General features: G+C 33.0%; 1 protein-coding gene across 5 annotated transcripts in view; it reads left to right on the top strand.

The window, feature by feature from the left end:
* The window catches only part of PIBF1 (progesterone immunomodulatory binding factor 1), a 170,899-nt gene that overhangs the window by 80,278 nt on the left and 63,626 nt on the right, over positions 1-26,995 (top strand). For all 5 annotated transcript variants that reach the window (XM_014566953.2, XM_006193839.3, XM_032496881.1 and 2 more), the window contains 3 exons: positions 12,055-12,220; positions 16,301-16,451; positions 23,901-23,991. In XM_014566953.2, the coding sequence (XP_014422439.2) occupies positions 12,055-12,220; positions 16,301-16,451; positions 23,901-23,991 (408 nt within the window). The remainder of the gene's footprint in view (positions 1-12,054; positions 12,221-16,300; positions 16,452-23,900; positions 23,992-26,995) is intronic.

Raw genomic sequence — 26,995 nt, 5'->3', positions numbered from 1 at the left:
ACCTAAACCCAGATTTACTTGGCCTGAGGAGAGCCTCTATGTGCTTTCTTCTTTTTCTGGACAGCCCTGCTGGTTTCTGTCTTCTTCTGTCGCCTTTCAGTCATGTTTGTCTGCTGTCTTCCTCCTTGAGTTGTGTCTGTCTGTACTTACCTGCCAACAGGGGGTTGCTGGCGATTATGTATATCTTTTTGTACATACTGTATTTTTATTTAAAAAAGTTTTTTTCTCTCTTGGATATAGGATGTTCTAGTGCATGGGCCCAGAAATTTGAGGCAGGCCTGAGTGCAAATTCCAGCTTACTTGGGAGAGTTACTAACTGGGCAAGTTACTAACTTTTCTAAGTCTCAGTTTCTTAATCTCTAAACGGAGAATAATCCTTAACGCTGTGTTAGAGTTTTAGAGGTGATTAAGTGAAAAAAAAAATATATATATATGCATACATGGACAGCAAAGAAGACACTAAAATGTCTGCCTCCTTTCCTTTGTTTGCATGCTGACAGGAGCCATGCCAATTCAAGTTTCCTAACAGTAAAATCCTTTAGAGTTCATCTCTCACTTTTTTTTTAATTGAAGTAGTCAGTTACAATGTGTCAATCTCTGGTACGCAGCACAATGTCCCAGTCATGCATATACGTACATATATTCGTTTTCATATTTTTTCATTAAAGGTTATTACAAGATATTGAACATAGTTCCTTGTGTGATACAGAAGAAACTTTTTTAAAAAATCTATTCTTATATATAGTGGCTAACATTTGTAAATCTTGAATCTAAAAAAAAAACAACACTATGAACTCATCTACAAAACAGAAACAGACTCGCAGACATAGTAAACAATCATGGTTATCGGGGAAAGAGAGTGGGAAGGGATAAGTTTGGGAATTTGAGATTTACAAATGTTAGCCATCCTCACTTGTGATCACAAGCATCTTCACAACCCACTGCTTTGAGTCTCCATTACAATAGCAAGTGAGATAAAAGGAAGAGGCAGCAGCCAAAATAAAAGCGCCAACTTTCCCTGCATCTGTGGCAGGTGGGGCAGGGTGGAGGGCGACAAACAGTTCCTGGGATGGAAGGGCAGAGGAAAAGTGCTGGAAGAGATGAGAGGTTCCAGAAAATACTTAAGAAGAGAAGGCACTTCTGCAGAGTACTTATGTGAGATGTTAACAATGTTAAATTTTTTTCATTCAATTAATAATTCTTTCCTTTGATTATGTTAGGTACTTTCTTATCTCATCTTTATCCTGATGTGTTTATAGCCATAAATAGATGGTTAAATAAATCCCTAGGTATATAGCCATTTTCTGAAATTTTATAAGCTTTCTCTTTTGATCAACAGCTGTAGAAAATAAAAATACGCTCATAACATGATATGTTGAGTGTGCTAGCTTGCATAATATTACATTATATATCTACCTGTTTGAAAATCCCAAGGTAATATTGTATAGAAAAACTAGTAAGTAGTTATTTAGTCCATTAAGTCTAATGAGAGAAATTTAGCCACAAGGAAGCAGACCTAACAGAGTGATTTAGTTCTTCTCATTATTATGTTATGCTTTTCTAATTCATTTCTGTTTTACATGCCCCCATGATAGACATCCTTGTGGGTAGGCTAGTGAGTTGCACTTACATTTTTGAAATTGTGTGTACATTTTGCAGCAGCTTTAACTCATTACAGAACTTTGATACATCACATTATCATATCACACCAACTTTGCTCCTTGTTTGCGTTTCTGTTTTTAAAATGTCTTTAGAATGCTGTCACGTCTCCATCTACCACCTTAGTCATTAGGTAAACTATATTTTTAGACACTTTAATCTTTCTTGTAGCTCATTCATACCTATCCTATAATCATTTTGGTTTCTTTTTCCCTCACTCCCTGTAATTTGTTTTTATCTTACACTGACACTTAAACCTGGAAATAAATCGTCTTAATTCACTAGTTTTGTCATACTTCAGAAAAGACTGTCCCACATCAGATTAGTCTGTGATGTTTTAGTGCTTTCTATCCTGGCTTGAGCCTATTTAGTAATTTCAATTTTGTAATACCAAAATGGTTAATATGACTCCATTTATTCATTCAATAAAGATTCATTAAGAGCTTGAATATATCGGGTGATAGGATTAGATCCTAGGAATCCATAGATACATTAAAAAAGATTTTTGCACTTGAATAACCTGTATTTTTATTGTTCAGGACACTGTTGTGAACATTTGACTTAGATTTGCCCATCTAACCACCTAGAACTCAGCATTTCCAAGTCTAGAGATCTTGATTCAGGAGGTCTAAGGTGGAGCCATGCATCTAGAATTCTTACAAGTTCCCCAAGTGGTTCTGATGGTCATCCCTGATTGGGCTAGATGCAATCAAGCTTCGGAGTCATCCTTGCCCTTAGGGAAGCAAAAAGTCTTGCTAATGGTCTACTACAAAACTATGGTTTTGAAGACCCAGGGCTCTGGATTCTAGATCCCTGTTCAGGAATTTTCCTAGAGTTCTCATGGAATCCTTTAGCCCATTTTCAAAACACGTTTATAGAAGTTAAGATTTATAGTTTTTACCTGTTAATAGGAAGTTGATCTAAATAAATGACTTGTAGATCCCTTTTTGCCTTAGACAGTACTTTATGTGTTAGCTGTAGTAAGTTGATTTTCTTTCTTTTAACTGTACCTTATGGAAAAATGGGACAAAACCATAATTATCCCTCCATCCTGTCACAGTTCATACTTGACGCTATTCTTCATAAAAACATCCCCCCAAAGTGCCTTTTTTAAAGACTTCTTTTAAGACTTCTTCAGAGCATTTTTACAGGCACAACAAAATGGAGAGGAGATTACATACAGCAAATGTATGACTTTTTTTGATTCAGTTTTATAATATTCTGAACTTTTTTTCTTTAATGTAGCCTAACACTTTGAAGCCTTTATTAAAAGCAGCATGAAATAGTTTTGAGTTCTGTGATACACTGATAAAATAAATACTCTTGGTTCAGAGGATGATTCAAGGTGAATTTTAAATGTTTGTTGTCATGTTGCCACAAAAGAGAAAACAGCTACCCATTCAAACACTGTTATAAAATATTTTACTCTAATTTTATCTCATGCATGCTTTGATTTATTTTAAGACAACATTCCTTTCATTGTGTTTGTTTCACTTAAGTACGTACTTTCATCTTCACATACCTGCAGTACCCATTTTTGCCTTCATAAATGGCCAAACATTACTACATATTGTTTATTAATGACATTACATATTTTATTTGATCGTGATATGATAGATGCATTGAATTACTCTAAATGCATGCTTGAAATTCTTATAAATCCATGGTACAGTTGTTAAACATACTCAGCGTTTTTAACTCAGCAAAAAAAAGATCTCTCACATTCATCTAAGAATTAGCTTGTAAGCCAAAAATGACAGATGTAGTCTTGCAGCTGAGAAGTGGACATGTTGACGAAATCAGCTAAATGGCAGAAACATTTGGACAAATACCCAAACGCCCTTTAAATTCCTTTCTCATGTCCTGTAGTAATCGTTGGGACACCGATGGTTGGTCTCTAAGTTTTCTCTACTTGCTTTCTTTTTAGTTTAGAAAATTTCACACTTGAAAGGGGAAGATAAGAGTTACTAGAATTCTATTTCTCTATGGGTTTGTATGTATACCTTGAAACTGCAGTCATTGCTCATCTAATTTTCATTGAAAATAGTTTTGATTCAGGATCTAGGTATATATTTAAAATTTTTGTAATACTGAGATGACAAAAAAGTAAGAGAACAGTTGGGGGAACAATAGGCAGCAATAACGCACAAAAGTAAGGTCTCTGAAATACCATTTTCTATTTTAATGTCAATGAAAAGAAAGCAATTTTAGATCTATTCTCTAATGTATATTCATTGTTCTAAATTTGTTTTCTACCTTCACAACTTTCATGCAGGAAACACAGTGCTATCAGTAAATTTCTCTCATTACATACAGTAATTCTTCGTTAGAAAACAAACACTTCCTACTAGGAGGGCAGACTACATACAATATAGCAAGTTGGTGTGTAATCTGAATAACGGGAGATTCTAATCTACCCCCCTTTCCAACTGATACATAAATTGTTCTAATTCAGGAATATAACTATCATATTTAAATATTAAAGGTGTAATGATGTGAAAAGTTATTTTTAAAGAAATACTTGTAGATACTTTCACAAATCTGCCTTTCAAAATTCAATTCTAAGTTATGATATTAATTTATATAAATACATGTGCATATAAATGTGCATTAATTTGATATTTTCTGAAATATATAAAACTACATAAAACTTATGGGGTTTTGTTTTGGGTTTGGCGGGGATTGTTGGTTTGTTTGCTTGCTTTTTTAAAGTAACATATCAGAAATTGTAGATTGGGTATGGTTGAACAGAAACGCTTATTTCTGGATTCAGAGAGCTTTCAAGTGTTTTCAGGATATTAAAAAACTAACCAATGAGACTTACTTTACTAGACATTGACGATGTAGTGATAAGTGCTTCATCCCTTACATGGCTAATAAATGAACACTTTTTTGTGAGAAGTAAAATATTTCATTTAAATGGAAAGTATGTAAGTTTTCATGTTTTAAACTGTCCATATCAAAAAATTTTGAGTTGCCTGTATTAAAATTACTTTTATGTCAAACCTTGTAATATAAATAACTTTTTTTCCAACCCCTCCATCTCTCAGATAGCTTTACCTGCAGTAATATCATTTCAGGGTGTTTTTCTTTTCTTTTTATATATCTGTAAATATCCTCATATGATTTTATTTTTATTATTTCTATATTTGATAATATCAAATACTGGTGAGGATGTGAAGGAACCGTATTTCATACACTTCTGGCATCATTGTTAATTGATATTGCCACTTGAGAGGGAAGCTGGGAGTATCTCTTAAATTTTAAAATCCTTTGACTTCAACAATTCCACTTCATGATGATCTTTCTTAGAGAAGCATTCACTCGTGAACCAGAGGCATTGTTTAGGATGGTCTTTGAAGCACCGTGTATAATAAAAATTGGAAACAATCAAATGTTCATCAGTCTGGAATGAAATAAATGAATTTTGGAATTAATTAAATGATTATGTCCACATCGTGATCTAGTGTGTAGCAAATGGAAAGAATGAAGTGTACAGACGTGAAAAGATACCAAAACATATTCTTACATTAAAGTATATTACAGAGTATCTGACATGACGCCGTTTTCTAAAAAAAGAAAAAGGGATTGATATAGCCTTCTGTGTATAATACATATTTATTGTTTAAAAAGAAAAGAAAAGAAAAGAAAAACCTTTATGAAGATACACAGAAAACATAGCAGTGGTTATCTCTGAAAGGAGAAATGAAATTGAAAGGTCTTAATCTTTACCTGTAATATTTGAAGTTTTACCCTAAGAATGGATTTGATAAATTACAGAATTAAAAATAAAAATTTGAAAATATTTACTTGTGCAGAAGGAAATATATGAAAATATAGACAGCAATTATCATGATGAGCTTATGATATTTATCATGATCATTTATGATGATCATGATTGATGTTTTCTATTTTCTGTATTTTCTAAAATTCTATAATAAATAGATATTATTTGTATAATCAACACAATATTTTAAAGCCACTTTCAAAAAGACACACCCTATAAATGATGAAAGGACATTTCATGTGACTTAAATGAATTACCTCAGAATAAAAATGAATTCAAAGTATTTCTTAAACAATGACAGAATTGTTTGTTCAAGTAAGTATCTATTTCCCAGTCCTGTGAAATAGTAGCACTTATCTTGATATCACCAAGGCATTTGTTAAAAATTCAGTCCTCTTTCTTCTAGTTACAATTCATGCAGATTAGACTCTCTAGTAAATCCATTAGTATAGTTGGGTATGTAATTTTAACTACTGGTTTAAGGCACCAATTTTCAAATCAGTATGCAGGACTTCTATTGCCTTCATATGTTTGATATTGTATCTCTTCTTTAAAATCCAAAAGACTTTATTATATAAATCTGGAATATAGTACACGGCCAATAAATTTTTTTTTAATAATCACTTAGTTTAGTTCTGAAATACAGGTTTTACTAAACCCTGGTGTACCTGTCTTTGCTCAGATACCAGCTTAATAGAGAGATGCCTTCCCTGCTCAACCTCTATAAAATAACACCACCACTAAGATCTCTGTCATTCTCTATTCCCTCACTCTGCTTTATTATTGTTATTATTATTGGAACTTATTAGCATATCACCTTAGGCTTGTTTGCCTTTCTGCCATCATTACATTGTGAGCTCCTTGAAGAGCAGTGATTCTGTCCTGTGGCTCACTGGTATGTAATAGTACGTAGCACACTTAGGTGCACAAGAAATATTTTTATATGAATTAGATGTTGAGGAATAAATATTGTGGTTAATGAAAAGTTAGTTCTATATAAAATAACAAATTTTAAAGAGAATACAAAACATACTTTTGTAGAAAGTATTAAGTACCTTGTGCTTTATAGTCATTATACTTTAATTATGTAATTGGCAGAATACTAGTTAATATACTATTAGAAATAGATCTATAAATATAGATGTACAGATACATATAAACTGTCGAGAGCAAGAAAAATATCTTTAGAGATAATTGAAAAATCAGTGGTTTAGTATTTTTGACCTAAGATGATTAGCATTTCCTCAGTCGTAGAAGCAGAAAATCCAAACAAACAGGTTTGGGATTTTTTCCCCTCGATTCTTATTTGGAGTAAGTGGCTCTTAGGGGTTGGTTAACTATCATTCAGTGACTCATCCAGAGGTATTTTCGACATGTGGTACAGGGCCAGTAATACACGTGATACAGGTCTAGAAACATAACCAAAATTCTCTGTAAAAGAATGAAAATGAGTTTTATCTCCTGAGAATTAGAAATAGCAGGCACAAGAATAGTTAAGGTGTGATTAGTTATCAGCTCAACCAAAGGAGTAAGTCAAAGGGAGTTGAACATGAGCTCAGGGAGACCTTACTAAAAGAGTAAGGAAAAGGAGGAATTTGAAACACCAAGGTGAAATGCCATTGGTACCTCACCTCTGTCAGCAAGACTGATTCTCAGTTGATCAGAGATGTCAATTTCTGCCCTTGTCAACTCCAGTCTCCCACAGGGATATCCCTATCTGGAGTCCTGGGCCCAACTCAGTTTCAAAGCCATCTTTTTTTTTTTTTTTTTTTAATGTGTAGAAAGTTTATCAGCCGCCTATGCCCCATTTGCTTGTGTAATTTAGAAATTAAATTATCCTCCTCACACGAAGTGGACCAGCCATGACTGCCTGCTCCCATGTACCTTTGAGAACTTTCTACGCATTAATCTACCTGATGCCTAATTACTAAAAATCCTTCCCTGAACCTTCGCCAGTAACTGGAAATCCTGTTACTTTCCTTAGCTTCTTTTACCAGTCTTCCTTGTGGGGGGTTTACTTCCGGTGCTCTTTATCTACGGATAGTTGTCCTCCTGCACACAGAGGCCTTGCCTCCACTGCCTCGCTGCCTTACATCTAAACTGAACCAGCTCTCACAAGTTCTTAATGGAAGGAGCACTTCTCAGTCCGGATGATTACAGGAACCTTACCACTCAATACAATACTTCTGGGGTATTTTGCCTGAGAATGTCTATCTATGAAATGAGGTTAGATAATTGGATTCAGAATAAATATCCAGTTTTAATATTGGGGGAGCCATGAGCATTTTGTGGATGAACTTCAAAGATCCATTGCTGAATCTCATTGGAATGAAAAACTAAGATAAATAAAAGGCTAATAGAGGTCTTTGACTTTCTTACTCAATGACAACCTTGTTGATGGAGATGAGAATAAACATACATTGCTTGGCTTAACACATCAGAGTATAATGCCAAAGCTCTCACCACAATATGTATGTAAGACTGCTGATGTAAATGTTGTTATGAAAATCTGTTGTTATTTAGTGTTTTCTCTAGTGCTTTTGTTCAAACGAGTTCTCCCATTTCTGAGAACAGAATTCCATGTTGATGTCTCTCCTGCGGTTATTCCAGCATTGCAGAACATGCCATGCTGCTTGGAGTTGAAATCCCTGTGGCCAGAGAGCATATCTTATGGGTTAGCGTCTTTGTAGTTCCCTAGCTAATCGCTGATTTTCACCTTTTAACAGGTGAAATTCTCCTTGGAAGTCTAGCCCCAAAATCTGTTGTGACAAATATTCCTTCACTGCAAGCAGTTCATTCTAGGACTTTATCTTACTATTTTTAAAGTAGTATGTGATTTATGAGTGAGTCTTACGAAAATTAAAACCCTAGTTAGCAAGAGATCTAATCTAGTCAAATCAGGGGCCTGGGATGAGGGTAGTTAGAGATTCTGATTATACTTTATAGGAAATTTAACCTCTTAAGGTTACTATGCTGAACAAGAATGTCAAACATAAACTTGTTTAATGTGAATAATATTGACTTAGTGCACATAAGATGTTCACATTAGGAGGATAAGATGAGAAGTCTGAGTCAACAGAGTAAAATGTGACAGGTTATGTTAGCAAAACAAGTAAGAGGAAGTTACCTGAAACTGTCAGGCTGTGCTCTTGTCATCATCTATTCCTCATTCAGGACCTGTGTTTGCAGCTCTGTTTCTTCAGCATTTTCACAGTTCAACTTAACAAATTTGAATAATAACTATTGTTACGAAGGCATAATGATTTGAGGCAGATTTTCCTTTACTGTCTAAACAAAATGAGAATAGATTAATCCTTTAGAACTGTCATTTGGTTCATACAAGTGTCAATTTATTAAACTCAGCATCTTCAAATTTCTAGGAGGTAACTATTGTTACTTAACTTTTTAATATAAGGGAAGAATAATAGTGCTAAAAGTAACTTTCAAATGCCATATAATGAATAAGAAGAGCAGGTGGAATCTGAAAGCTAAGTCTTTAATTCCCTGTTTGGAGTTGGCATTGAGCTCAGAATTACCCACAGTAATTCATGAATCCATAAAAAGGCAAACATTGCAGTTTAATCTTTTCAAAACAAATTATTTTAAAGATAAATGTCACATTCCAAATGACTTATGAAGAATTTATTTCAGTAATGAGATCCAGTGTGTCCCATAGTTTAGCACACAAAATAGGTGTGGGTTTCACATATGTTTTATACACTTATGTTTATAAAATGACTTACCTTAGGGAACACAGGGACAGTTTCATGTCAGTAAATTACTAAATTAATAGATTTTTGAGTAAAATAATTTTTTACTACTTCACACTCATGAAGAGGACTATAATCAAAGAGACAATGATACGTTTTGATAAGGTTGTAAGGAAGTTTCCCCTCATAATTGCTGGTGAGACTGTCAGATAGTGCAGTCATATTGGAAAGCAGCTTGACAGTTCCTCAAAAAGCCGAAACTAGAGTGACCATATGACCTAGCTATTCTTTCCCGAGGTATATGGCTAAGAGAATGAAAACATTTACACAAAAGCTTCTACCCAAATGTTCACAGCAGCAGTCTCCATAGTAAACACAAAGTGAAAACAATCAAAGTGTCCATCAACTGATGAATGAATAGATGAACAAAATGTAGTATATCCAAACAATGGAATATTATTCAGCCATAAAAAGGAATGAAGTACTGATTCATTCTCCAACAAGGATGAACCTTGAAAAACATATGAAAAAAAAAAAGCACATATTATGATTCCGTTTATATGAAATGTCAAGAGTGAGCAAACCCATAGAGGCAAAAAGTAGATTAGTGGTAGCCAGGGCCTGAAAAAATAAGGGAATAGAAAATGACTGCTACGTGGATACTGAGTTTCTTTTTTGGATGATGGAAATGTCTTGCTGTTAGGTAGTAGTGTTTCACAACTTTGTGAAAGTACTACAAGCTATAAGAAGTGAACTGTGTGCTTTGAAAGGGCAAACTTTGTGGACTGTGTATTATGTCTCAACAAAAATTATTAGTTTGCTTGTTCATATCAAAAGGGTATAAAGAGGTTTTAAGGCAGAGAGGAGAGAATCAGAAGAAACCTTTGCTGGACAGATAACTGATCTTAATAACGAGAAAGACATCAGAGGAGAATGAAGAGGGCCCTGAATGACTGAGGGTCTTAATAGAGATACTAGAGATTGAACCCAGGACCTCATGCATGCTAAGCATGCACTCTACCATTCAGCTATAATACTCACCCCCTCAAAAGTTTTTTTAAAATTTTTTAACACCTTTGTTGTGGTATAATTCCTGTACAGTAAACTACGCATATTTCAGATGTACAATTTGATGAATTTTGATAGATATATATACACCTATGAAACCACCATCACAATCAAGATAGCTAATATTTCCATCACTCCCCAAGAGGTGCAAATTTTGAACTACCGATTTATCCTTTCCCACTCCCAAAAGGTATTTTTTAAATGAAAGAAGTTTTATACATATATAAAATATATATAAATGTAATTAATGCCTGGACTTTCAAAAAGTTAAACACACAAGCTGACACTCACCTTAAAGCATTGGTATATATTAAGTAACATGTTCCAATATACATTGACTGGAACTTCCATCATTCTGAATGTGAGATGCATTTACCAAAGATAAGAAAACCAAGAGTGACGTAGCCTATAGCAAATATCTAATGCCTGTCTTCTCTGATTATACTTTGTCATTGTCACTTACAAGAGTGAAATGACCTTTAAGACACATTTGAAGGTTTATCTGACCTCAGAAATGTCAGTTAAGAATATTATGTGATAGTGGAAATATCATTACTGAAGCGTGAAATGTAGCTGGATTTGAGACCCCACTGAAATTTACCAGCAGCTTCTTCCTGTTAAAGAAATTATTTTACATCTCTGAGCCTCTGCTTCCTCATCTGCAAAATATCTAATAAAGTTGTTGTAAGGATTAAATGAGATACTATGAATAAAAGAGTCTGTGCTCTCTGCTCCCTGCCCTGAACATCCTCTCGTTTCTACACCTTAAATCACTTCCCACCTTCTACCTCCTTCTGCTGCGTACACGACAACACACACCTACACAAACTGGGTTAGGTCTTCTTTTTGTATGTTCCCATCATAAACCTAGGGATTACTTTATTGAAGCACTTAACATCTTCTATTGAATTTTTCATGTTTATTTTCCTGTCTTCCCCAGAAAATTAAGTTCTTTAAAGAGAAGGAAAGACATATTTCGTCTACCATTGGATGCATATTTACCCAGCATGGTGAATAGCTCAATAAATATTTGAAAAAAATGAACTTTAGTAACATATCTAGCATTATACTGGGCTCCTAATAGCTCCTGGAGAAAGTTTAATGTGTCTTTGTTTTGTTTTCCATTAGAACATAGTCAGCTTGAAGCATTTTCAAATTTATAATATGTGGTGTTTTATATGTTAAATGGAAATGTTTTTATTACTAGTTATACCTATGGAATGAAGAGAATGTTTCTTATCTGTGTTGTAATAGACTGCTTATAGTTACATGTTTGTCTTTGTAATGTGTTCATTTTGTTTTTTTGTAATATTTGAATTTATGCATTTACTAACTTAAAAATTTATTTTGCAACTATCTCAAGAATTTGTAGTTTAATGTGCGTATTTCATGCCATTCTGCTCCATCTGACATTATTTAGACTTCGAATGAAATAGCAAGTTTGGAAGCAATGCTATAGATTTAAGAAGACCTGTGAAATATATGGAAATTAAGTCATTTTAAGCAATATAACTGACACTTGCTCTTACCATTTTTTATTTTAAGTGTCTTACAAAATAATAATAATAATAATAGATAGGCAATAATTATTTGGATGGGAGGAATGAAAATAAGGGAGCAGTAGAGGAACTTTAATTGGTATATTCTGTTCTCTGGACTTAGCATATTTCCATATATATGCCTATCTAAATTATCTACAAAATCTTTGCTGAATAAATAAAAGTTATTAACTGCATAATAATATCAGGATGTGGAAAAAGTAGAAGTAATGTTTATGCGTATATAAATCAAGATTTATTTAGCATTTCGTAACAATTTTGCTTCTTTCAGGTACAGAGAACTACAACTTAGCACAGAAAGCAAAGTAGCAGAATTTCTCCACCAAAGTAAATTGAAATCTTTTGAAAGTGAGCGTGCTCAACTTCTACAAGAGGAAACTGCAAGAAATCTCACACAGTGTCAGTTGGAATGTGAAAAATACCAAAAAAAACTGGAGGTACATAGATAAGGTTTTCTTCTAAAATTAGCATAGAATGTAAGCACCGTAAGCACAATGTCTGTATCATTGAGCTTTATAAACAAAATTTGTATTATGGATGAGAAAGAGCCTGTGTCCTTAATTTTTTAAGATCTGTTATCAAGAGGACATAGCTTCGTCTTTTAGATAAATAGGTGGAAAGAAGGAATGGACCATTTCTAAAAAAAGAAATGCAAATTGCTATAGGCTGGTTTGTTTGTTTTTAAGTGCTAGCAAGAGTACCTTTAAGTGAGAAATCTCATGCAGTTAGAAAATGGAACATCCCTTCTGGAGGACGATATGTTAAGCTGTATTAAAGTCCTTAAAAATGATCCAGTAATTTTAATTAAAGGAACTTTACCTAAAGAAATAATAAGAAATGCTTATAAAAGTTTATATTCATTGTATGCATCACAGAATTATTTATTATAGTAAAAACTGGAAGTATCTTAAATGTCCAACAATAAATAAACAATTCTCAATTAGTATATTAAAAATTACATATTTTGCTATATTTATGCATTGTATGGTTACATACATACAGTCATGTTCTTGAATATTTTAGAATTGGGGAAATGCTTATTAAAAACATTGAATGAAAGATAGAGTAATACCATTAATATGATTAATTATCTAGTGATGTAAGTATTCATTAAAATTACCTTTCAGAGATTACAATTCTGAAAAGTACTCTGATAAATAAAACTAAGATTAACAATATAAAGAGTCTCACAGAAAACAAAGCCTTAGGGAGGGCCATAAAAACAATATTAAATAATACATATTTAAAGAAGCATAAGTAAAAATTGTAGATGGTGCCTACTTCTAAGCAAATGTAGTGTTCGGCATTTAAAACTTTTTCCAATACCTTCTTTGGGAAACTGCTACAATCATAATCTGCTACAGCTAATTCTCCCACACATTTTTCGATTCGATTAGCTCTGATTTGGTCTTTGTCTTTTGCAAATTTTTCATGCTTTAAAGTTTTTTTAATTTTATATTTTAGTGGAGATACTGGGGATTGAACCCAGGACCTCGTGCTTGCTAAGCATATGCTGTACCACTGAGCATACCCACCCTCATGATTTAAATTTTGTAGTTCCCAGCAATTTATTTTTCTTATCACGTTGGATGGCTGTACTTAAGGATGTGTTTTGGGTCAGGAGTGGGAGGGTTCTATTTAGGAAGGTAGAGAAGCACTTCCCCTCTCTCTGTGCTTCTGAAACAAACCTGTCACTAACCAATACTTTCCAACATACAGTACTGATGTTTTCTAAGCTATTCTACTGTGTTATTTGAGTTGGTTGCAATCTAAATTGATTTCATGTCCTCCTAAAGGTTGTAACTTGCAGTATAAAAACCACTCTCCCATAGACCCACCCACTTGGTCTGTGGATGTAAATAACTAGTAATTATTATGTTCCCTTGTGTAAAGGTCTTATATGGAGAAACATTCTTGTAAAAACTGTTATGATTCTAAAAACTCTGGTTCATAAAACTGAGGCTTTCGGGAATTTCTTTGCATTTCCTCCTCTGTTAAACTAGGATTCTTGAGAGGACAGGGACTATTCATTTGTTACTGTGTCACCAGTGCCTCTCACAGTGCCTCACTCATGGTGGGTGCTCGGTAACTATAGAATGAATGAATGAATTGTTTGATGACTGCTAATATAGTACCATTGTTTGAATCCATTTTTCTGAAGGAATGGAAAGTATCTTAGACAATCATTATTTATAACGAATTTAGAGAGAAATAATTTTGTGAAGGATAATGATTGTTAAAATTATATACTTTTCTATGGCTTTTATCCCATATTCTCATTGATTTATAACTTAGGGACAGTTTATGTTTTCTTAATTATCCATTTCCAAAAGCTTCCAAAACATTGGCTTTTTATTTTTCTCTCTTTTTAAAGCAATTTTTGACCTATAGTTTGGTATGATCATTCCTTTGATATATATATTTTATTTATATAATTTCAGGTAATTTTGTATTATCATTCTGTTATTTAAAGGAAAGAAATATCCACTGTGAAAGCTTGTTGTTTAATGGATTATTAAAAGCAGCTGACCTATTTTATGCATTCACGTTTAGACTTAAATCTTCATATACTGGTTTTTCCTAAAGAGCCTTTAATATAGTAGCCTTCCATAGATCCAGTAATCAAGTTCTTCTGAGGCTTTTCAGAAACCGTAATAAAGTTATTCACAGCAGCCACTTAGACAAATCCAGAGTCAAAGAGAATTCGCCACCATGGGGTACCGAGGTGTTGGAAGATACCCCAAATCAGAAGTTTCTGGTGATCTCTTCTCTATGTTCTAAACAAGAATTTTAAATTGTATCTCTCAATTTAATATTACTTTTAAATCGCTTCTTAAAGTAGTATTTTATGAAATACCTCATCGTTAACATTTTGATTCTTTATATCTTCAGATATCCATTTCCATAGTTTTTCTGTTTGTGGTATTTTTGTTGGGGAAAGTGAGTTACAGATGGACAGTATCAAAGGTGCTGTAGGAATTACCATTTAACTCTATCCATACTCCTCTTCTGACAATGGAATTAATAAGTGTCATTGGCCACCAGATTCTTAATGAATTACATCCCAATATAATGAACTCTATGAAAGCCCCAAATTGGTTCACTGTGCAGTGATTTCATTATAATAAATTAAGTCTCTAAAAAACACATTCCGAGCCATCAAGAATAAATAATGCTAAAACATAAATGTTCCTTTTCTGACCCAATCAGGGACACCAGAAATCATCCTGTAAATATTATTCCTACATTATTCTTTCTTCACCCTCAAAGGAATGTCTTTGGAAGGTTGGGGGATTATGTTTAATTTATTGGTGGAGGGGGTGGAAATAACTGAAGAAAATGAGATGGAATAGATTAAAGAAAAGTAAATTGAAAGCTTTGCCAGTTAGAACTTGTAATAGATCGTCCACATCTTCCTTCTCCACATCACAGGAAGCACACAGTCACATACATTTGTTAAGGTAAACTTTGTGTCATTAGAGAAAGTAAGTTTTCTTCAGAACTGTTTAATAATAGAGAATTCAGGATAAGTAAATCAGTGTACCTCATTTCTATTAGCCATTTAATACGAAGTTCTCATAATTTTATTTCCCACAGTAGTAATACTGTTTTCCAACACTCACCATGTTCTAGGCGCTCTGCTAAGCACTGTGAATTTATCCCCTTATCTGATCATCCCAACAATATTCTGAGATAGGCCTAGAAAGAATAATTACCTACGATCACAACAAGTAAGTGTCAAAGCCAGGAAATCCAAATCTTTCTGGCTCCAAACCATATTCTTACCATAATATTCTATTGCTTCTCAGGAAATGCTGCATTACTCACGTGTTAGGAGGTAAGTGTAATACCACCCCATAATTTAGTCTGTACTAGTAAGTAAACTTTCTAGATAATTGGAATTTAATTTAAGCATTAAAACATTTCTTTGTCACTAGAAATGCCGAAATGCCTCCTTTTTAGTGAATTCATTATTGTCAGCATCGTGATGCCTTCAATGAGTTACTGTAGGAAAATAAAAGCTTTTTTGTTCTTACACAGAATAACTTCAATTTCCATACCTTTTTAATCTCTTTTTAATAACTTTTTAATTCTTTCTTTCTATACAAAGGCATTTTCTGATACTGCCCCATATAGAACTTTACATTTTGATTTGCTGCTTTGAATTTTGAACATTCAGCAAGCCAAAAATCTTACTAAAACCATGATAAGGGTAAATGAAATAAGCTCTGGTTGAAAAGTGAAGGACATACTGCAAATATATAATTTTTAAAAGCTTTGTAAGCCTTTAAGTTTTCTTTTTTTTTTTTCAATTTATGTAATAAAGTGCTTCCTAATTTTCAGTTAAAAACAAATTATTTTCCTCAGAAATAAATTTTTTACCTCCTCAGTCATCTTAATTGAGCTACTTTCTCTTCATATCTAAATCATTGAAAAAATATTTTTGTATCATGTTTTTGTCGTAACTGTTAACATGTTTAGTTCTACTATTGCAATTTTTTTTCTTTCACTATTAGGTTTTAACTAAAGAATTTTATAGTCTCCAAGCCTCTTCTGAAAAACGCATTACTGAACTTCAAGCACAGAACTCTGAACATCAGGCAAGGCTAGACGTTTATGAGAAACTGGAAAAAGAGCTTGATGAAATAATAATGCAAACTGCAGAAAGTAAGTCTCTGACCTCCCCACACACACCGCGTTTTTTCTGGTAGCACAAGGAACCTGATACTGTTTCTAAAACTGCTTTGGTATATTTCCTTAAAATATAATTTGTGACTTTTATTTGAAAGAATATTTTATATTTTAAAAATTAATTCATCTTTTTTTTAATTTTGTTGAATTATAGTCAGTTTACAATGTTGTGTCAATTTCTGGTGTACAGCACAATTTTTCAGTCATACATGAATGTACATATATTCATTTTCATATTCTTTTTCACTATGAGCTACTACAAGATCTTGTATATATTCCCTGTGCTATACAGTATAAACTTGTTTATTCTATATATACCTGTCAGTGCCTACAAATCTCGAACTCCCAGTCTGTCCCTTCCCACCCCCCTCCCCTCTGGCAATCACAAGTTTGTATTCTATGTCTGTGAGTCTGTTTCTGTTTTATATTTGAGTTCATTTGTCTTCTTCTTCTTTCTTTTTTTTTTTATTTCACTTCGAATGATATTCTCAGGTACATCCATGTTGCTCTAAATGGCATTATGTTGTTTTTTTATGTCTGAATAGTACTCCATTGTATAAATATACCACAACTTCTTTATCCAGTCATCTGTTGATGGACATTTAGGTTGTTTCCATATCTTGGCTATTGTAAATAGTGCTGCTATGAACTTTGGGGTGCTGGTGTCTTTTTGAACTAGGGTTCCTTCTGAATATAGGCCCAAGAGTGGGATTACTGGGTCATATGGTAAGTCTATTTTTAGTCTTTTGAGGAATCTCCATACTATTTTCCACAGGCTGCACCAAACTACATTCCCATCAGCAATGTAGGAGGATTCCCTTTTCTGCACACTCTCTCCAACATTTATCATAAAAACTAGTTCATCTTAATTCCAGTAGTTGGGATCCCAATAAAAAGGGTTAACAATAGTAGATTTTATCTTTTCATTTATTTAGTTCATTCATTCAACAATTATGAAGTGATTACGTACGTACTTGTGCCAGGATTTGGGGATATGGAGTTCATTCAATATTGTGCATATAGCTGTTCCAAGTCTAGTCTACTAGGAGAGACAACCTTTAACAGATAATTAAAGTACTATTAGCAAGTGATGGGCAGTTCTTAGTGGAAGTACAGAAGAGGTCATGAGTTAGTTTCTTGTTGGAGGTGAGGAATGCCTAAGAGGGAAGATGATATTTGAATGAGTCTTGAAGGCCAGATAGAAATTCATTGAACACACTGTGTTATAGACTTTGATATTTAATTTCTACCTCTTTTTTTTTCTTCTTATTTACCATCTTCCTGTGTTCTTCTGGATGCCAAGGGAATATTTTAAATTAACATTTCACCGTTGACTGTGATGTTTGCTACAGTATATTATTTTTGTTCAAAGGTCAGAAATAAAATGTCACTCTTATAAAAGTGGGTTTAAACTTCAACTGAAGTTGAGGTTGACTCTGTTTGAGGCACCTTTTCTTGTAATGACTATATTGTATCAATAGCCCAGTGTAAGAAAAACTTTTATTTCATTCCTATCATTGCCCCTTTTTTTAAAATTTCCAGGGTCAGTGTCTGATAACTGCAATAGTTTCCAAATTTATCTTCAGTTTCTTCAGTGGAGTCTGAATAATCTTTATAAATACATATTTAATCATATCATACACCTGCTTTAATGCCCTTATCAACTTAAAATAGACTAAAGTCCAATTCCTTAGCATGTCTTTTTTTATGGTTAGACTCATTTATCTTTCTACTTTTCATACCTTGCAATTCCCTGTCATATCATGTTATTTTGAAAGTTCCATACTCTATCTTATCTCTATAATTTTGCAGATGTCCCTCTGTCTAAATAAACAGTTAGGTGCAGAAGAGAACTTCCTCAGTCTCATAAAAGATATCTCCAGAAAACTACAGCCAATGTCATACTTAATAATGAAATATTAAATTATTTCCCTTTAAGGAAGAGAACCAGGCAAGGATTTCTACTTTCATAACTTATATTAAACATTGTATTTGGTATCCTAGCAGTAAAACAAGGCAAGAAAGAAAGAAAAAAAAAGTATAAAGGTCAGAAAGGAAGAGGAAGACTGTATTTTCAGATTACAAAACAATCACTAACACTGATAAGTAAATTTAATGGACTATAATAATAATTACACAAAAATATACTAGAAGCAAATAATTGGAAAAAAATTTAAAAAGCAATTTCAGAATAAATAGATATATGTGTATATGAAGTCGACAATTTATGTAAAGATAAAGTAAAACAAGAATGGCTTGTCTCATCCAGGAAAAAAAAGCAATTTCATTTACAGTAGTATCAAAAAACACAAAATATTTAGGAATAAATTTAACAACACAAAATACAAACTATTGTTAAGAGACATTAAAGAAGAACCACTAAAATGCCAAGAGACATATCACGAATTCTGTTCAATGTCCCAATCATAATCCCTTTTTAAACATTTTTGTATTCCATTTATATGGAAATGCAAAGGACCTATTAAAAGATCTGCTTTTATTAATACCACTACACACCTATCAGAATGACTGAATACTATACTAAATGTTGGTGAGAATGTGGAACAGCTGGCACTTTTCTTATAATACCAAACAACCTATCCAGTGATCCAGCAGTTTATTTGCCCAAAAGCAAAGAAAGCATATGCACACTAGAATAAGCAAAATAATTTTGAAAAAAATAAGAGAACAAAGTTGGAAGACTTACACTGTCTGACTTCAAGACATAATATAAAGCTACAGTATCAAGCTAGTATACTACTGGCATAAAGACAAATACAATAACAAAATAGAATAGGAACTAAGAAAGAAACCCACACTTGTGTGATTATTTGATTTTTAATAAAGGCAGCAAAACCATTCAACTAGAGAAAGGAAAGTCTGTTCAATAAATGGTGCTAAAAAATTGGACATCGTTTTGAAAATGAACCTCAACCTTATTTCACACCATACACCAATATTAATTTGAGATGAGACTTGCAAGCAATAGCTAAAACTATAACCGTTAGTGGAAAACATAGGTATTTGTGCAACCTAGGGTAGCTTAAAGTTTCCTAGACAGGATCCTAAAAGCAACTACCGTAAAAGGAAAATTTACAAGGTAGACTTCATCAAAATTAAAAACTTCTACTCTTTTAAAAACCATCTTTAAGAAATGAAGAGCCAAGCTACAGAGTAAGAGAAAGTAATCCCATTTTACATTTGACAAATGAATTGTATCCAAATTAAGAAAACACCTTGGGGAAAATATTCATCAAAGTCTTGATGTAATATTACCCAGGTGGGCCCATCTCAAGGGTCCTTATAAGAAAGAAGGTGATGTGATGATGAAAGCAGAAGTCGGTCGGAGAGACGATTTGAAGATGCATAGAAAATGTTATTAAGAAAATCATAAGGAAGAGAAAATATATTTACAGTACTGTGCTGTATTTCTCAATAGTGTAAATTTATATCATCTGTTTACAAGATGAATTGTCTGTCATTACCTATTAGTATTGTCTTATATAATACAAAACACTGTAGATGTTATGTTTATTGCTAACACTAGAAATGAAAAGATAATATGAAGAAGAAATTCACAATTTTAATAATTTTATTTAGTGGATAACGAAGTATCAATATGGTTGCTCCTTGGTAGCCTAATGTAATCTATCTGATTGTTTCATGGTAGCCCAGCCACTACACTAATAAATGAATCATTATAAAATTGTTATGGCATACATTATTACAGTCATATTCATAATATAGTATTGGAAATATTGTTACATTAAAAAAAAAACACTTACTTGTGATGACAGGATGATACACAGCTTCTCAAGTTATGAGAAAGAGAGACTTACAGGGTAATGTAATTCTTTGAAAGCCAAGTTATAGAACAGTAAACTAATACATTATGAATTTTGTATTAAATATTACTCACCTTATGCCTATATAAGGACAAACTAGCATCTGTATATATTTTATGCATTCATGATATACCTTTTTCTTAATTTTCTCGATATTTCAAGGCTACATGATTTATCTGCAAGTTTTTTCATATTGTTACAGATCTCAAAAAATAATTTCCAATATATTTATTGAAAAATATTCACATATAAGTAGACCCATGCAGTTCAAACCCATGTTTTCAAGGGTCAACTGTGTATATTTTTCAAAATACAATGAGTGATAGATTCAAGATTTGTACCTTTCACTATATGCAAATTTTATTTTTAAAAAAAGAACTATCAGTAATATTGAACTATAGTTGATGATTTACATGTTAAACTGTTCGAAGGCAGGTGTCTGTGACTTATTTTGAAATGCATAAAAAAGGTTTCTGAGTGGATATAGGAATGGATAGATGTATTTAAATAAATATAGTACAATGTTTAATTTAGAATCCAGATGTTGAGTATATCAGTGTACACTTCTTTCAAGTTTTCCAGATGTGTAAATATTTTCTTAAAATATTTAGGAAAAATATAGAAATTAATTTTTGCTATGATATTGTATAAACCATCTCAAAAATATCTTAGAGGAGAATATATTTACTTATACTTGAAAGATCAAGAAACTAGGTTCTTTTCTGTCCACTCACATTGGAAATTGGAATATTCCTATCCTTGTTTAATGAATACTTGATTTTTAATAAAGGCAGCAAAATAGTTACTGATTAAATGAAGTTTTAAAGATGTAGGTACAGAACGTTCTTTTTCAGTACATAGTGTGCACAATATTCAAAGGATTATCATCTAATTCAGCTAATTTCAGCAGACATGAATATGGTTAGACTTCATTTATTAAGTTGTAGCCATGGCAAATTACAGTATCCTGTTTACTCTCAAATTGCTTTTTGTAATCAAATAAGTATATTATTTGTATATCTGAGTTTAGTTTTCAGAGGTATGGTCTAGAAGCTAAATAAATTTAAATACAAAAAGAAAATCAGATTTCTAATTGTCAAATTCAGAGAGCTGGTATCCATCCTTACCCTACTAGTGACCTCTGCTAGGATTTCTCACATGTCTCAAAACTCTTCCCTTGCTTCTTAAATCACCTGCCTTTGAGTGTTTCTTCTCCATTGCTTTTGTTGTGTCTTCTTTTAACTAACTCTTTCTGGTTCCCAGGGGATTATTTTCTCCCTGTCCTCTTCAATTCTTACTTACCTACTTTCTGGATAAGCTTATCTGCTTCCTCAATTCCGGTTACTGTCCATAGGCTAGTGATTCCACAGGTCTGTGTGGAGTTCCTGTAGTCATTGAACATGTAACATTGTTTACATTTTCTCTTCCTTCCCTAAAACTTAGTAATTTTCTTGAATTCTGTTAATAAGGTTAAAGTCTGTCTAATTACCCAATTAGCTTTTGTCAACCTCGATTCCTCCCTCATCCTATCTAGTGTCTTGTCTCACCTCCACACCTGTTCACTTGTCTAGAATCCAAGTTCTTTTCCCCATCCTCCATTGTTGTTATAGACCATGTCTCAATTGGATTCTTACTATAACCTGTAAGGAATTCTCTGTGCTACCAATCTAGGCCATCCTTTTCCCATTACTGGAATTTTTTTCCTATAATATCAGCATCAACATCAAAACCTATTGTTCATGTCACCTACCTGTATTCATCTCTCTTGACGTCTTGTTGACTATAGAATAAAATTCCAACTCCTTAGCCTAGCAAACAGGACTTTAGTCCCATTCATAGTTGGAATTTAGCTGGCCTTTTTTTAAAAAAAATTTTTCAGGAAGATTTTTTTTTTATCAACTGTTTTATTAATTTTTTTATTTGGTGGGGTAATTAGGTTTGTTTGTTTGTTTAATGGAGGCACTGGGGATTGAACCTAGGACCTCATGCATGCTAAACACATGCTCTTACCACTGAGCTATGCACTCCCCACAGCCGGCCTTTTTACTACCATTATTCTCCAGACTAACTTTAGCCATTTGTCTCATAATTACTGAAACTTCACAGCTCTGTGCCTTTACACACTGCAGTTCTTTCCTGCACCTTGTCTATGAATTTCAGTCTCCCCAAACCTGCCTAATGCCTCTAGCATGGGAAAAATCGTGGTACTCAGATAGAGTTGCTCTGTCTTCTAAAACACGTTCCTATCTCTTTAGTACCTTTTACCATGTTGTATAATGTATTGTTTCCGTAATTAAATCACCACTAGAATAGTTTACCCATGAGTTATTAATCCAGTATTAAACTCAAATTTAAGTTGTTCACCAATATCTGATGGGTTATTGAGATGTGAACCAAATTTACCCCTCTCTCCTCTGAACTCAGAACTATCTGAGAGAGACAAGAGTCAGATAGGTGTCTAACTGCCAGCTCTTAGTTCTGATAGAGCTGAACTGGAGAACTCAACTTGGATTGGAGCCATGATAGCTGGTAACACTATTGGCAATGGTATATAGCATCTCTTGGTTCCACATATCCCTCATAACTGATAATCCTACCTCTCTTGAGTCACTGTAAAAAATAGGGCCAAAATTGAAGGAAAACACTTAACGAATATTTCTAAAATGTTTCCTGTACTACAGAAGGATCGGACAATGGATAAGTGCTTATTATAGTGATAGGCCTTCAAATAGTTAGCTTCACTTAGAAATGTAAAATGTGTGACTTTGTTTTAAACCTGAAGCACTTCTGAAAGTAGGTTTCTCTTTGTGGCATTAAAATAATGGTTATTGATGAATAATGTTATAAAAATTGTTATATGTCACTGCTTTAAACTGAGCTAGTAAACCTTTAGATTTTACTGCCTGTGATTAAGTATTTTTTAATCCCAACTTACAGTAAAATTGACATTGCATTTAAACTTTTATCCAGATGTTAACCTGTTAGTTAAAATTTCTTTTGGGGAATGCAAAAAAGCAAAATTTATAAGTGAATGGTGTTGCTGAATTTTTTGTAATTTTTTTTAAAAGGCCATCAATACTTTCTTCGGACTGTACATTTTCTTTACAGCATAGCCTACTTCAGTGCAGGATTTTATTATTGCAAGTTGGGGTAAAGGTGTTATTCTGATAAAATAATGAACGTCTTTCCTGAATAAAAATAGTCATTTCTTTTATCAAGAAGGGAAGTAATGAAATTGATGTTATCATAATTTTTTCATAATTACAGAACATACATTTCGTGCAAAAAGCCTTTGAATCTTCAGAATAACACAACTGTATTATTATGCCTTATAACAAGAAATTAACATGTCATAGGGTACAATTCCTTACACCTTTTAAAAACAAATGGAACAAATCCAAGTAAGCATATTCTTTAAGAAATATGTTGGTACTTACAAGTGGCCTGTTTGAGATTATGCATTAGCCTTTTTTGTATTCTTATGCTCCCTAATTCATTCTTATGACCTCTTTTATTTTCACTTCTGCCTTGCTTTTTAAGAAGAAACATATTTCACATCGTACACTTTAATGTTTTCCAGTTGAAAATGAAGATGAGGCTGAAAGGGTTCTTTTTTCCTATGGCTATGGTGCTAATGTTCCCACAACAGCCAGAAGACGACTAAAACAAAGGTAAAATCAATATACATTTGTTTTACTTATCTATTCAAGCTCAATGTAATTACATTATGCTTTTTGACAACATACTGAGCAGAGTGACAAAAAGTTACTTTATTCTTAGTCTGCATAAATATTAAATTGCTCACAAAATAAAACACAGTAAGTAATAATCTTGCATTTCATGTATTTTTAAGTGAGTTTAATGTTCGGAAGAATGTAAGTGTATATTAGAATTTTCCTAGAATTGCATTCAGTGATAATGACACCATTTTAAATTTATTTTCACCTCAATTTCAAGTGAGTTAGAGATGTTTTTGTACCAACCATTTTCAGGTTAGATTTAATGAATTGTGCTTCCTTTTTTTTTTTTTTTTCTTTTGTTTTTTTTATTCACCTGCCTAACTTCCATGGCATATACTTGAAAGAGAGAGATTGGGAGAGAGAGAGAGAACATATAGATATGATTGAAAGTATAAAAAGTCTTTGTGAAGACCAAGAAAATTTTTAGAAGATCCACTAGTTATTTTGTAAGCTCCTATTTAGAGTACATACTAAGAGAAAGTTGTACCTATGTTATTTGGTTTTTCTAGTTGATGTAACTCCTAACTCCTTTCTCCCACCTAAATTCAGTCTGCTTTGCAAAAACAGCTCCGTTTGCTACCATAAAAATCCAAATGTTTTGTCAGACTTCTAAGCCCTTACATTGGGCCCTACCTCTCCAGCCTTACTTGCCTCTCTGCTCAGAATGAGAGTGGTATGTCTCTCTGCTTATAAACATCTATTTTCCACATGCCACCCAGTAGAACATTGGTCTTATCTCATTAGCTCTTGCCTTCCATATTGTTTCCCCAGCTAGATGGGAAGTTCCTCAAGGTCAGGAACGAGATCTTATTCTTGTTTGTTCTCCATGGTCTCTACCTAGGATGGTGTAAGATACCTAGTAGAATTGTCTCTTCATCTGAGTATCTGATAAGCTGCTTGTTTATCTTTTATTTTTATATGAGTTGATTTAAACATTTAGAGGCATTAAACACTAAGAAAAATACTGTATCTTAATTCTAATACTTTTGTAGAAACTTGGAAGTAATGGCTCAGAGAATAACACGTCTCTGGCTATCTAAAGTGGTGTAAGATACAGAGATATTTCATGAGAAGTAACAAAAGGATGCTTAGAATTTCTGTTTCTTACTGGTTATACTAAATATCTGGGGGGAAAAATTAGGTCAGGGATAGATGACTACCAAGTATCAGTTTGTAGCTGGAATGGTTAATTCTGTTTAGTGAAGATGCAAGTAATTCTAAATTATGTATTATTTGAAAAACCAGTTATAGTCGCATTCCATTTCCATTCTCATTCTCCCCTAAATCCCTCCAAAGGTCACTAAGGGTGATATTTTGTCATTTTCAGCGTATCTCTGTTTTTGAGCGTTATGTTGCCAAAGGAGGAACAGAAATGTAGTTTGGTGGGCAAGCGACTTCTTTATCAGTGGCAAATGATCAGTAAAATACTAAAAATTGAAATTTGAAGGAAAAAGTCCATTCTGTTCTCCATTTTAGCATCTGATTTCTTCAAAAGAATCTTTATCACAAGAAAAAAAAAAATTTTCTGTTGTAAGCTTTCTTTCCTTATTCCCCAAAGCTGCATTCCTCTAAAATTTAAAACAATTATTGCTGCCACCTTACAATTTTTTTTTCAGAATTTCCAAAACAGATGTTAACTTCTTAATATTTAGAGTGAAGATTTAAGGACCCACAACTGATTCATATTCTGAATAATCTTAACTGTCCAAATATTTCTAAAGATTTTATCACTGAGCTATCTGTGTGCCTTGAACAAGTGCCTAATGGGCACGCTATTAATATCTCCTACCAGCTGGTGCCAGGCATTCTTCTCATGATGAACCAGAGGGTTATTTTGAGGAAGTGCTTCTCAGGTCACCTAAACTGAGTGAAGAGAAAGTAAGTCTAGATATCCAAAGAGGACAAGCATTCCTTCGCCCATTCATTCAAAAACTTTTGAGTGCCTACTGTATGCACAAAATTGACCAATGGCACAGAAGATCTCCATGAAAGCAGTATAACCTTCGAGAGAGAATCTATATTTAATTCTTCACATTTGAAATTAAAAATTTCACCCTGAACATTTTCTTATGTCATTGAATATTCTTCAAAAAGATAATGTTTATGGTTATCCAAAACTTTCAGTTTTAGACCTTCAATTTTTGAGTGACATATGGCTGTTAATAAATTAGGTAGCCACTGAAAATTTTCATTAGCTGCCTGTGGCTCCCCAAGGCATATTATGAAACTAAAATGAAAAAATAGATTCAGAGTTCAGCACACAGTGCCTGGCATAGAGTAGGTGTTCAGTAAATATTAGTTTGTTACTTCAATTGATGTTTCTTAAAGTAGATTGATTGCATAGTTGATCTTAGAGGTAAAGCCAGTGTTCCTAAAATGTTAACAAGGTACAATTTGAGTTTTCATTAAAAACAATTTTGTTTTGAGGGGAGGAAAATATATTCAATGGTAGAGCACATGCTTAGCATGCACGAGGTCCTGGGTTCATTCCTTAGTACCTCCATTAAAATAATGAAATAATAAAAATAAAAGTATTAAAAAACAGTTTTGTTTTAGAACTTTAATGAAAACTCTTGAAATAATTAGTAGAGACAGCCCTTGGACACAAAGTTTTGAGATTCACTTTCTTTGATATTAATCAGTTTCTTAAGATGTGGATTATAATGCCAGTTTCCTATAAAGAAGTAGCAAAATCAGTATTTCAAACCTAGTTTGAAAAATATCTCCCAGTGTATCTTAAACATACTGTAATTATTAAATAAGATTACTCACATTTTGGATTTTCAATAGAGATATGAACGATCACTACATATTCTATTAAACTTCCTGATGTACAAAGTTGTAGAAAGTTAAAAGGGTTTATACAATTAAAGTAGATTAAAATAAAATAGACTCTTCTTGACTTGACTAAACTTGAAAATCTGAAGTAATGTTT

This window comes from Camelus ferus, chromosome 14 (assembly GCF_009834535.1).
Source record: "Camelus ferus isolate YT-003-E chromosome 14, BCGSAC_Cfer_1.0, whole genome shotgun sequence".
Taxonomy (NCBI): domain Eukaryota; kingdom Metazoa; phylum Chordata; class Mammalia; order Artiodactyla; family Camelidae; genus Camelus; species Camelus ferus.
This window is presented reverse-complemented; position numbering and strand designations above follow the sequence as displayed.